Genomic DNA, 14,155 nt, shown 5'->3' on the forward strand with positions numbered 1-14,155 from the left:
AACATGCATTTGAGCTGTAAGCTGTTTATCCCCACCTACAAGCATGTATTATAACTTAAGGTAGCTTGTGCCTATCTATAAGCATGCATTGAGGGTCCAGGTAGCTCTAAATCACCTAACGGCATGTATATGAGCTACAAGCAGTCGATGACTACCTAAAGGCATGTTTTAATTGTATAACAAACAAAACATTATCCAGAAACAAAAGACCGATTCCCTTATGAAGTAACTGTGGTTTATTACTACCCTCCTTTAAAAGGCCACGTCTTTAATAAAACTAAAAAAAGGTTCTACCACCTGTACTTAACACACATTAGTTCCCCCAAACACCCAATGTTTGATCTTTCACAATCAAAACCCGTTGGCTCGATATTCCAGGGACCTAAATACTTCGAGCCTCCCGAATATCGAGCCAAGCGGTAATATCACGCCTCCAACATAAATGACGCAACGCCATTTGTCCAGGACTGATCACGCGGTGATCCCATATTTTTCCACAATGGGCCACCAAATTTATATTGTACCAAAATGGAGTGTACTTTTCTATTCAGATGAACATTTCGATGCACAAATGAAACATTTAAACATGTTAACAGGTTGTCTACGTGATATACACGTTATTGGGTTAGTAGTTGAACCGATATGGGATTTATGGGGCAAAGGAAACCATATTCGGGTTCGAGCTTTGATCTACTAACCCCGTATTTGTTGGACATAGTTCCCGTACCGACGTCGTTCTGTTCGCAGCATGACACATTCGATAATATGACAATACCATATAATTGTTTTATGATATATAAACGCAATAAAAGTAACATTATAATCACGTATATACGAAAACAATAAATACCTTTTATAAATTGTTTGACACATGAACATGCGTCATAAAATATACACACAGCACTGAACATGTACATATATAGATCGCACATTTACATCATTCCTGCCACATGGCTTGCGCTCGGGCTCTCTGTCACCGGCAAGGCTTCTGGCTCGTATGTGTATGGAAGGGTATTGACGCAAAAATTGCATTATGCTTTATGACATTTGTATTATGCTTGATGGCAGTCCCGTTCGAGTAATGAACCCTATCATTTGCATTATGACATGTCGTATTGCATGATGGCATTTGCATTCTGCATGTTGACATTCCTATCTTGTTTAGAGCTGTTTCAATTACAACGTTACATACTAACTTCATTTTGTTTAAATGTCTATGAACATCATTTAATGAATACATCTTTTGTTACAATCTACATAACTTCCTTATATTTATCATAAAGTTCGAAATTTGACGAGGCCGAATAAAAATACAAGTACGCACAATGCAACAATTACCAAGCATTGTAGAATTATCCGAATGAAACAGTGCCAATTAGACAAGCCGAATAACGCAAGCCAAAATGAACTAACCATAATGCGGTTGCCAAGAAACAGGCATAACGAATTATGAAAACAGGTGGCGCTGTATGCATATTCATTTGTTTCCGTACACGTCCGGAGTTTAACAAATTATATGCATTGCAGTTATTTCCCTTTGTTCTAAATCGGCCATAGTAGGAAGTTGATGTGATTTGTGTATGCTGTATATTTATATTTCGGCTGAATATATTCAACACTTATATGGGTCGCATGTTCTGCATCTACTGAAAGTATTACATGTACAAGTATTCTAACCTACACCCATAACACTGGCATAAATGGATCAAAAGTAAATCCCAGAAATCCTGCCGATGACAGATGATACAAGGATCAGGATATTGCAGCTTGCCAATAATATTTCGAACTACCGCAGGGAAAGTAGCTTGTGGAATACGATTTTGAGACAATACAGTAATGAGCCAGTAATTGTAACCACGCCCCCCCCCCCAGGTCCGGAGAATAGCGGGAACTTTGACTTTCGGTCCAGCCAAGCCCGGGCAACTCCGAACTGCTCGTGAAACCCCCGCCAAATGCCCCCACACCAAAGGGACTCTAGGTAAGGCCCATTCCCCCGCTAAATTTGGCGGGAAAACAAAACCACCGCATTCACCCGACACTGCGGGGCCACCTGGAAGGTAAAAACACGGTCCATTTCCCCGGCTTTCCCCGGTATACCCCCGGACCTGGGGGCCGTGGTTACAATTGACTGGTGCATAATTACTGTTTTGACCCGGCTATATCACGTTGATGTGTCATCCGTTTTGAACAGAGTCAAAGATGCCTTCGACGCTATTACAACGAGTGCTAAAGACCACAGGTGTCTGACACATTGTTTGACTCTAAAATGTTGATTAATATCATTTTGGGTACATATAATGAGATAAACAACACATCTTAAGATATGTTATGCCGCTGATATCACCTGAGCGCTTGCCATGTAGGAAATTTTAAGGTGGATTTAATTTGAAAACTAATACGGTAGTTCCTAAAATTGTGGTGTTTGTCATTTTGTGATTTTTCGAAATGGAATTGTATTCACTATACACAGAAGTATGAAATCACGTAATTAGTTCTGTGTGTAGTGCAGTTTACACGGAAACGATTTGATGATTGGAATTTGCTGTACAGTTTCCATCTTCAGAAAAAAAAACGAGAATGGGACATTGCATTATCCATGTTTGTCTAAAGACAATTAAGTCATACCAACATATCGCATACCATTTTAAATGAAATTGACTCCTCTTTTCATGTCACCTATTAACAAATGGATTGTTTCTATGTTGACATATGAATAGAACTTGACTCTAACGTGAAATCCGGTTTGAATTTGAGTCACCTACCTTGTTTCGTTCTTGTATATCAAAGGCATCACATATATTCAGATGTGTTGTTTATCTCATTATATGTACCCAAAATGATGGTTTATTCGCTACAAAGGGAAATAACTCTAATCGCCTGTACTAGTGCATTCGTAGACTTTTGACATTTTTCGTATCATTTCGTAAAAAACAACAAGGGAGCGCCATCTGCCTGTCTGTTTCGTCAAAACATCTTATGACAAAATTCGAATGCAGCCAGGCAAGAAAGAAGAATATATGTTTACACACAAGACATGAAAGAACAAACGTTGCAATGATGAAAAACACATTTCAGATGTACAATTGACAAACCACAGTATGCACGATGCAACCATCTATACGCGATAAATGGCAACCACAGTTAACAGAGGCATGCATTGTTCAACAAAGGAATGATACCATCAGGCAACAAGCAATAAGCAGAATGGAACGTACAATGTTAACAGGCGGAATGGAGAAGTCATAAGACAAACTACAAAAAATGTTATCAAGCATAATGCATTTTTTGCGTCAATACCCTTCCATATTTGTAACAGACTGTACAAATTGCTATGACCTCTCGCTCTACAGGCGGACACTCTACCGCGTCGCTATAAAAGCTAGCTCTATAGCGAGACAGTATAAGTGCCGCTATATACACATCGAATACCCGGTTACACATTCCCGCTCCATTTTGAAATTCGTCCTCGAATTTTGGAGACAAATGTATAGTGGTAAATATCCCCGCCTGTCACGCGGGAGACCAGGGTTCGATTCCCCGTCGGGGAGCCATTTGTAGTGTGTGTGTACAAAGACGAAACCACTTAACTTCGGAGTTCGAATATTTGTTGACGTTGTCCAATGAAACGTAAAACATATAATAAAACATATAAAAGTACATGCCAATCATATTATTAATAACACAAAATACAAAGGCAATGGACAGTGATCGGTAAATATATCAAGGGAGACTTCGCGGTTAAATACATAAAACATTCTAAGAACTATGAGTAATAAACTTACCAGGCACGTCTAAATAATGATTATATATGGAAGAATACTTCAGCTCAAAGATAAGAGCGAATATTAAATAAGTTAAATATTTCAGCTCAAAGATAAGAGCGAATATAGTAACAACTGTTACAATTGCAATCTTGACTTGCGTCGATGATGATTCAGAACGAATGATATATGTGTATATGTTAATTAGGGCGTGTGCAATGAAGCGGGGAAAAGGGGAAAAGGCATTATGAACCAATCAATCACTCTTATAAATTTAGACAAACTCGCATAACCAGTATTCACGCTCTGACGCACTCGGACATAGACGGACATTGACGAGCATTGACTAACAGTAACGCAAAGAGGACAATAACCACGTAGCACAACACTAAACACGACGATACACAAACAACACCAAACAATATACGATATAGAACCATACCAAACACACAAACTGATAAAATACTGAAATATGCACCTTGCTACATATATGTGGTATTTTCTTTTAAACAAGTTGAAAGCGTGGTCCGCGTAATGCCGAAGTCGTCTGCAATTTGCTTTTTTGTATTATCATTTCGATAAAAAAAGTAGGAATGTTATTGAAAATAGTGTTGATTTCTTTTTTTCTTTATAGTTTACTTCACTATTTCTGTATCAAATTAATGTTAATATAGAGTTAATGTTTCTGTTAATTAATTCAGGAAGAGAGATGTTGAAGAATCTAGTTACCAAGCTACATACAACGGCAAACGAGTTGAATTGCATTTTTTATTTATTTAGTTATTTAGTTATTTATGCAACATGTTCGTGTTGATATATGTGTATCTTATACAGTATACTGAATTAAATCTATGTATCAATTTCGTCTCTGCTGTACACATTCATAACATTTGTAAGTTAGACCACAGCCAAGCGCCGTTGTTAGTATTATTATATCGTTGCCATTTATAAGAATACAACATAGTCGTATGGCATAAGTGTAGTTAACTATGTTTCAGTTAATACTTCATTCTGCTTGAGCTGTCTCCTTTCGAAAGTTCAATTTTCCGAAAATCCCAAATCGACATGTCTAGACATTGAGGACGTTTCAATGTGAATGTGATACGTTCAAACAAAAAGGTTGGTTTAACGCTCTTTTTGTCATCACACTACTGCCGACATCTTACTATGCAACAGGATACGGTACTTGTTAATAAGAAGTTTTCACTAAAAGGTCAGAAATGTAATAGAAATATCTGAAAAGAATACTGAACCACAAGGGAGAAATCGTAAGTGAATATTATTTACTAACAAACAAACAAACAAACAGTTTATTTGCTAGAAGGCCACCAGCCCATGCAAACATCACACAATACATACATGAAAACTACTTGTGCAAATTAGTGAGCATGGATAGAATAATATTATCTGTCAAAACATAGAAAAAGTACATTTTGATACAATGGCATTGATAACTTATATATAATACGATATACTAACAGTCAAAACTTTTAACAAGTATGTAATGTTTATTCCTGGAAAAGTGAATTTCTCTTTTCAAAAGCTGAGTATAAATAGTGAGCAGTTTTTTTCACAACATTTTCAATATTACAAGACATCAATATGTTAAACTTAATTATATTTGGGTTCTCATAATATTTTCTTTCTATATATTCTTGTCTAATAGTATTATATAAAGGACACACCAAAAGAAAATGATATTCTGTCTCTACAACATCTTTACAATGAGGACAAAACCTTAACTGTCTTTCAACATTCGTATAACGGCCACGTTCAATTGCTAGCGTATGAGCTGAAGCTCGAAAACGAGCATATACGTTCCGAAATTTCCTAACACAAAGAAAATTTACATACGCTTCAGTCTCAAAATTGGTTTTAAAGCCGATATAAGCTTGCAATTTGGCACTATTTATACAACTGCTACGCCATGACTGAACATATTGATCTTTAAGGCGTTGTAAGTATGTTGCCATAAAGCATTTTTTATTGGTAATACACTGGGCTTCCCAAACATAACCAAAGCCATTTGAAAATAAATGTTTTCTTAAGTGGGTTACCCAATTCACATAACCAACAGTATCCAAAGATTTCAACATCGCATAACATTTTGACACATATCTATGTTTTGGCATACTTAAAATTTTTAACCAATAGCATATAACACGCTTACAAGAAAAAATATACAACGGGAATCGACCACAGTCTCCTAAAATTGGAGCATTACATGTAAATAGAGGTACAGAAAGAAACCTTTTACATGCATAATTGTGCACTCTTTCGACACTTTCATGTCTATGTAATCCCCAAATTTCGGACCCGTACAGTAATATAGGTACAACTTTTGCGTCAACAATTTTGAAATAACTATGTTTCTGTAAAGGCATTAAATCATACATGGAATTTAATAATGATACAAGAACCCGTTTGCCTTTAATGGCCATGCTGTCGGCCATTTTATTCAGTGACAGAGTAGAAGTAAAATGGACCCCAACATAGTTAAAACCGTTTACACATTCAATTTTTTCATTGTTATAATACCAATGTTCGTATCTAGAAAGACAACCGCCATTTTTAAAAACAACAATCTTTGTTTTGTTAACATTAACAGTTAGTTTCCAATTTTCACAATATTCATATAACAGGTTAAGTTGCGATTGTAGACCTACAATAGTATCAGACATAAGTGCTACATCATCAGCAAATAAAATCATGAATATTTCAATAATATCAGGGGAAAGCTGTATTCCGCGTACTCCATTTTGATGTAGAAAGTCATACAATTCATTAATAAACAGACTAAATAAAATAGGACTTAAATTACAACCTTGACGCAATCCTAGAGGGCAATTTATACTCTCACTAACTTCATAACCATTTTTGATTCGACTTTTAACAGACACATATATAGCTTTTATTGCATTGAATAGTTTACCTTTAATTCCGCGATTAAGCAATGACATATATAACTTACTACGGTTAACATAATCAAACGCCTTTTTAAAATCGACAAAGGCAACATACAATTTACCACGTTTTTTACATAGGTATTTCGATATAACAGCATTTAAAATAAATGCATTATCCATTGTCGAATAATTTGCTCTAAAACCTGCCTGTGATTCAGTTATTTTGTTAAACGCGTCACAATAAAAAGTCAAGCGCTTGTTCAAAATGTAAATGTATATTTTACTAAATACGTCAATTAAGGATATTCCCCTATAGTTATCAGGAACATCTCTAGCTCCTTTCTTGTGTATGGGTATCATCAGTGTTGATGTCCATTGTTCAGGAAAGTCGCCTGATGAGTATATACGATTGAAAAATCTACGTACATATGATACTATATGATTAATACTGTGTTTAAAGTGGTTTGCAGTTAGTATGCCCGCTGTAGCCTTATTAGATTTTAACGATCTGATGGCATCAAATATATCATCGTCTGTAATTTCCATGTTCAATATTGATGATTCGACATCACTCTCTATGTCTAATTGTACGGTTGTTCCTGTTAATTCTACGTCCGGCAATTCTGGATTAAACAACTCGTTAAAATGATTAAACCACTGTTCTGTGGAAATTTGTGATTTATAAGTACTATTACTTTGTGTTAAGTCTTTAAGTGTTTTCCAAAAGTCGCTTTGACTTTTTGAAACATCGACCAGTTTTTGCACACATAATTCATTGTAAGATCTTGTTTTGGTTTTACATGTATTTTTATATCGCTTTTTCGCTGTTAAATAATTATTGAGATCATGTAAATTTTTTGATTCCCGAAAACGACGCAGATTTATCGAGACTTTCGTTTTCAAAGTTTTACATTCCTTATCAAACCACTTTTTATTATTATTATTATTCTTACGTCTTAATGGCATCATCTTTCTCGCATTAATGCTACACTCAAGTAACTTATATTCTAATTTATTGATGATATCGGTAATGGGACAACTTTCATTAATGATCATATTGTCAATATCTTCAAAGTTTTCTACATTGATATTTTCATCAAGTTTTCTTTGAAATAATACAATGTTATTGTCTGAAAATGTATAATGCGGTTTAGGGGTTGGCACGATATTATCGACATTTTTATTGTTAGCTATGCCCTGGTTACAATATTCTTTTAAAGACACCAGGTCGATTACAAATAGATTGATAACGATACTTACGTTATACTATTTTACCTAAAGTAATTATGCTGCATAATTGCCGCATTTATGTATGTAAATAACATTACATTTGATAAAAAAAAGTCATACTTTGTCCCTATATTTATCATAAATCTAGTTTCTATCTCGATAATGATGCTGATAAACCGCCTCTATTTATCATTGTTTGTAGCTTTGTCTGATTCCAATCGTGCCTTTTAATAGTTGTGGTATTTACTGATAAATGGCGGAATGTATGTGAGAGTCATGCCTCGATTTAAAGGGTCTTCCACAGCACAAATTTATTCATTTTTATGATGATTTTTTCATGAAGAAGAAGTTGTCCAAATTTTACGAACAATATACCTGGCACTTGCAGAATATGCAGAATGTTCCAGGCAGTGGTTTTGTGCTATAATTTTAAGGTTTAATCCATATTTCTAGTGTGCATGTTTATTAGCTTTTAAACGCTCTGTCTCAATTTGTTTAGTTCAATTCTTGTCGAACATAAAACAAATATTGCTGTAGCATTTTATAATTGAATATAGATATGTATTTCTTAAGTTAGTAGCAGTTAGTAGTAGTCAGTAGTCAGTAGTCAGTAGTGAGTAGTATTAGTAGTAGCAGTGGCAGGAGTAATTGTCATCACGCCCCCGGGCCAGGGGTACAACGGGGATAGCGTTGGAAATGGGCCGTGTTTTAAAACAGATCGCAAACAGTTATACGTAAATGCTTTTAAAGTCCTCGGCATGTGTTCATGATGTTAAGAAAAATTAAAGAAAATTTAACATTCGAAAATTCCGTTTGTATTTGCCATTCTTGTATACGCATACATACAAATCTAATATGTTTTACAGTGATTAAAAAACCTATTAAAATGAATAATTTAAAGTTTGTTTGTTTTTTATCAAATGAAACGCAATGAATCTGATATTATAATATCTATACGCTTAGTATACAGTGTGTGTATACCACGTGATAAATTACGTCACAAATGCTACGTCGGAAGGCAATATTTTGCTTCGATTGGAGACTTTAAACAATGATAACTTTTCATTTTCTTTACCATTTTAAATGAAATTTAGCACAGTCTATGCTGCTTACGGAGCCCCGCCTTCGGTCTTTAACCAAATTTTGATTGAGGGTTTAGTTTCTTATAACACTTCAACAAACCTTTTCATGATACTGCCGTCTGATGGAGCGCTGTAAATACATTGTTTTGGAAACAGGTTTGTCGAAATGTTTGATGAAACTAAACACATTATCAAACTCCGGTTATAAAACAAAGGTGGGGCTCTTTAAGCGGCATAGACTGGCCTTTGTTTCATTTAAAATGTTGTAGTAAGCGAAAAGTTATCTTTGATTTAAGTCTTTATTTTAAGCTAAATATTGCCTTCCGACGTAGCATATATGACGTAATTTATCACGTGGTATACACATACTAGTATAACATACACAAATATAATTTTACTCATAAAACGGCCAGATTCATTGAAAAATGCAGTATAGGTTTCATGGGTCAGTTACATTCCAAATAAAATGGTTGTTTAAGCATACCATTTTCATTAAATATTTGTTATATTTTTTAAACATTTTAATGTTACACATTGGATAACGATTTTATTTATCAATGTATACTAATCATTACTTTTCAATAATTATTATAAAACACTTAATACTTCTTCACATCTTTCCGGCCAAAAGTTAATATATTCATCCAAATCTCATTCATTTAATCTGCTTACCGAAACCACAATCTTTTCAAGCAGTGATTACATGGTTTTACACGTGGTTAAGAATTTGACCTCAGATTATAGGTCAATCAGGGGTAATGTGTACCGGAAATTGACTCTCGTGTAGAAATCAAAAGAGGTAAATTTCGCCGCTATTTCTTGGCATGCATTTTTTGTGAAAAGTATATCATCGATATGTATATATTATTTCAGTCAAGTGCTCCAGACAACCCAATGTTTTTTTTATGATACCTTTTAAATCAGAAATATATAGAGGATAATTGTTTCAGTGTTACCTCGCAATACATTTCACCGAGTGAGCACCGAAACAGTGAAATAGCATGTGTGATTCATTGATAAATCACTAAAAATATAAACTACAGAAACAAACTCAGTAGCCAAAAGTTTAAATATAAGCCACCGAAAGCCTGTAAAATGGTGCCTTAAATTCATATCCGGGTTACAGAAATGCAGATATAATTCTTAAAATAGCTTCAATCGTCACAAAGCCACAAGGCATTGTTGATTAGAAAGCTTTTTTGACATCGTGACAAATTCATTTTATACAAAGATATTTCCGTTAAACTGCAAATGCTTTTTAATTGAAAATCTGATCAAATCTTTTTTTCTTTAAATTTGCTCAACTCATAATAACACTTAAACATGTTGTATCTGATGTATATAGTATGATTTCTAAACATTGAACCTCAATACTAAATAAAAAATGATTTTTTTAAACATTTAAACGTTAAATGTTTTGATCCTTCACTGCAGTGTGAAGGGCTTTAAAATAAACCCTTCCACCAAATGGACTGAAATTTCGTTTTCGCACTGTAACATGCTCCAACCATTAAATGTAAAATGTGATTGTTGCCTTGTGTCTCTTTTTGATTGCCTATCCCTATAAAACAAGTTTAAACTGATAATTTACAACTGACTAAATGGTTTAATGGTTCAGTAATAGATCACTCTTTTCTTGACGTTCGAAAGTAACTCATTTAGAAATGTATTTATGGAAAACTGTAACAATTTTCGGTTAAGTGTATGTATGTAGTGTTTTGTTTGTGCTGTTTTGTGTTGTTGTTCAATGTTCCTGTTTGTAATTGTTTGTTTTTGTGTTCTATGTCATTGGCGCTGACCCTGTGTCATTAAACGGTGTTTGTGTTTAAACTTTCGACCCGGACTTGTTTCTGTAATTTTTCATATAAATATTGAAGATGAATTATTACAATTTTGTTTTGTTTTGGTACATTAGAAATTGATCATCATTAGTATATCTATGTATGTAGTTTTTGTCTGTGCTATAAGGTATAGTGATTTTAAGTTTCAGAATGTCGACTGCAGTGTCGCCGGGGTCGGTGGATGGAACCGAGAATGAGCAGTACTACCTGCGCCTTCATCTTCTTATTATCAAGGCTGGCGAGGTTCTCAGGGCAAAATTCGACTCTATTGTTAACCCAAATAACCTGCTCAATGAACTGAGAAATCACAAATGCGTAATTAATAAATTGCAGAAAGATGGTGTAATTTCTAGGGACCAATATCGTCTGCTCAATCCTAATCCAGACTCACAAAGGTTTGACGTTGGTCTGCTGATTGTTCTGCTCAAAAACATCTGCAACTTGCAACCAAACAATCCTATTTGGAAAGAGAATGACAGCAGCAAAATAACGAACACCGTGCCTCCTATCATTGCAAACATAGTGCCGATAAGGAATCTTCGTAACGAGGTATACATTTTAATTACTACGGCCTACGTTTGTAATTATGTTCATTTTTACAATTTTATTTTAATTGATATAAAATATTTGTTTTAGATGTTATGAATGCAGCCCACCTTTGAGTACTGTCAATGAACAGTTTAAATCAGACCGAAACTTCTGTTTGTAACTTAGATAGGCCCCATTCTGTACGTTTATACAGTCCTTTGGACATATACATGTTCATGTAATTCATGTTTATTTAAATGGGATTCTTATTTATCCATTGGTAGTGTTTGTCAGCACCGCTGAAAAGTCGCAAATAATATTGTAACACGTTTTTTCATGATGTCAATTTTCAGATGCAGCAAAAGGATATTGCTTATCTTGAACGAATGGAGTTCGAAATGAACTGGAGTTTGCTGGAAAATGTAAGTTGTGCATGTGGTCTTTATATGTTTTTGTCTCTAGTTAATTGTCGTTAAGGCCGTTGTCTAGTATCTCAAAACAGGGTTTATTTTTGAATGTTCGTCTACATGGCTTGTCTCTGAAGTTTTCATTGTATTATTTTAAATGGTCAACGTCATTATTACATTGTTTTGTGTTGATTGTCAACCTGTTGTCAAGTAGGAAATTTTGTTGACGTTGACATTTGTTGTTGTTGTTGTTTTCTTGTTGTTGTGTATTTTCCTTTCTCTTATTTTTTTTGGGTGGGTATGGAACAATTTAGCAAGGTTGACAGGAATTAACATTCGTTATGAGAGTGTAATATGTTGTCAGTTTCAAGGTCAAATGCTCTTTGTCAACATTTGTACGTTGATATTAACGGCTTGTTCGTGAATGTATGAATAAATATAGTCATGCAGACTCAATTACTTTTTTAACTTTTATAAGTACTAAAACATACCTATATGTTTACAACTAGGCGATGGTAACACTTGGCCAGTCATGTGGGCTGAATGACGTGGAGGCTGATATCGCCGAGCTGATGACAAAGACCCTCGACGTTGTGACGCCTGAAATGAAAAGCCTCCGGGGTATAATGATTTTTAGTACCTAATAACATGATCTATATTTCTAAGGACTTTTTAAAACCAACATGCCTATTTACATTTTTACTTCATTAAGAGTTGTCAGTTTGAAAATATAAACATTAAAATCTTTGGCAATCTGGTGGCATTTTACAAGCCAGCAGAAATATGTATTTTAAAAACAATCTACTAAACAAGTGTCTATACAAAACATTTATCATTTTCACAGAGATAACGTTATGGTTCCTTGAGGAGAGCTGTGATGATGAATTCTACGTGGAAACAGCCCGTTTTCAAGACGCCATTCATTTGCTAAAAGAGAAGCATTTCATCGTGCTAACTGGTCATCCAGGTGAGGGGAAAACTGCCATGGCAGCCAAGCTGGCCCTAGCTGAAGGCACGAAGCCGGAAAACTGCCTTAAACTTCAACATGCACGAGACTGGAGAAAAATTGATTGGTCATTAAAGCTGTTTAATACAGTGATTGTAGACGATATGTTTGGAGGAGATGTACTCGACCAAAATCTTATTGCTGATTGGAAACTGTACCTGCCTGAAATGGAGAGAGCTGCACTGCAGAATCGTTTGAGAATCATAATTACCACAAGGCACTACATTAAAGAGGAGGCTTTGGAAGAAATGGCTCACAATGTTTAATGACAAGGATGGATACGTTTATAATTATAATGTCAAGGGCAAAGAAAAACAACTCTGAGCACATGATTGACACCTACCGTATTAGATTCGAAGATTGTGTGAGGGAGTGATGAACTTAGAAGAGGGTCAAAGAGAAGACCTTGTGTTTGGATTTCCACAGTGTGCAACCTTTTTCGTTCGAAGTGAAGAGTTGATCAAGCTGGGCTCTGTTTTCTTCAGCAGACCGGAAATACACTTCAAAACATATATTGACCAGTTGTACAAAGGCAAGGATGAAGAGCAGTTCCACAAGTTATTGGCTTTGGTTGCTGTCTGGGCAGAACAGAATATGAAAATGAAGGAACTTGATTTACAAAATGCAAGCAAAGTATCCGACCACGTAAAAAAATACAAAATGTTTTGGAATTCACGTAAATAACCCATTCCTTGAAACTTTAAAATCTTCTCTGAAAAGCCATGTTCATGACCTGTTGATGTTGATCGATCATTCTGGGGAGTGCACCTTTAGTAACAAAGTAAACGGGGACATAGTTGGTGTAGTCCTTGGAAGTCACAAGCCCATGGAATGCATTGAGTTATGCCCGAGAGATTTCCTGATGGAACGCGTTACTATCGCCCCAGCCGGAGAGGACGAGCTACGTGTTGTAGTGCCAAATGAACACTATGATGCTCTGTGTGAAAAGTTTGCAAAAATGATAGGTCGAAAAAACTGCAATCATGTTGCCAAGGAGCCACCACATCACGAATTCCAACAGCTCCAACGGAAAGGTCCTCGCCCTAACACCGTTGATATACTCAATGGCATTGACTTTGGTATACTGAAACACAGCGCATTTAAAGACAAAGGTTTCGTGAAACAGTTCATCAGGTACATTCGTGAAAAGAATCTCGATCAGGATCTTTTCACTGTTCCCGTAATAAAAATGACCGGATACTTCCTCGACTACGGGATCAAAATGACAGAAATGGTGATGTGCCCGGGTTACACTCTATACAGTGGGCTAAGTGTGTTAGCGAAAGAAATAATTGAGCAAGACATATTTCCAAAGGACCAAGTCGATCCACTTCTACTCTCAACACATTCCGGTGATATTGGCATGATGGAATTACTTCTAAACCACGGAGCGA

General features: G+C 35.4%; 1 protein-coding gene across 1 annotated transcript in view; it reads left to right on the top strand.

Annotated features, from left to right (window-relative positions):
• Positions 1-13,027, top strand: part of LOC128231096 (uncharacterized) — a 63,354-nt gene extending 50,327 nt beyond the window's left edge. Inside the window, exons 5-6 of the mRNA XM_052943517.1 lie at positions 12,265-12,376; positions 12,600-13,027. Coding sequence (XP_052799477.1) covers positions 12,265-12,376; positions 12,600-13,027 — 540 coding nt within the window. The remainder of the gene's footprint in view (positions 1-12,264; positions 12,377-12,599) is intronic.
• The last annotated feature ends 1,128 nt before the right edge of the window (positions 13,028-14,155 follow it).

The sequence above is a fragment of the Mya arenaria genome, chromosome 4 (assembly GCF_026914265.1).
Source record: "Mya arenaria isolate MELC-2E11 chromosome 4, ASM2691426v1".
Lineage (NCBI taxonomy): Eukaryota > Metazoa > Mollusca > Bivalvia > Myida > Myidae > Mya > Mya arenaria.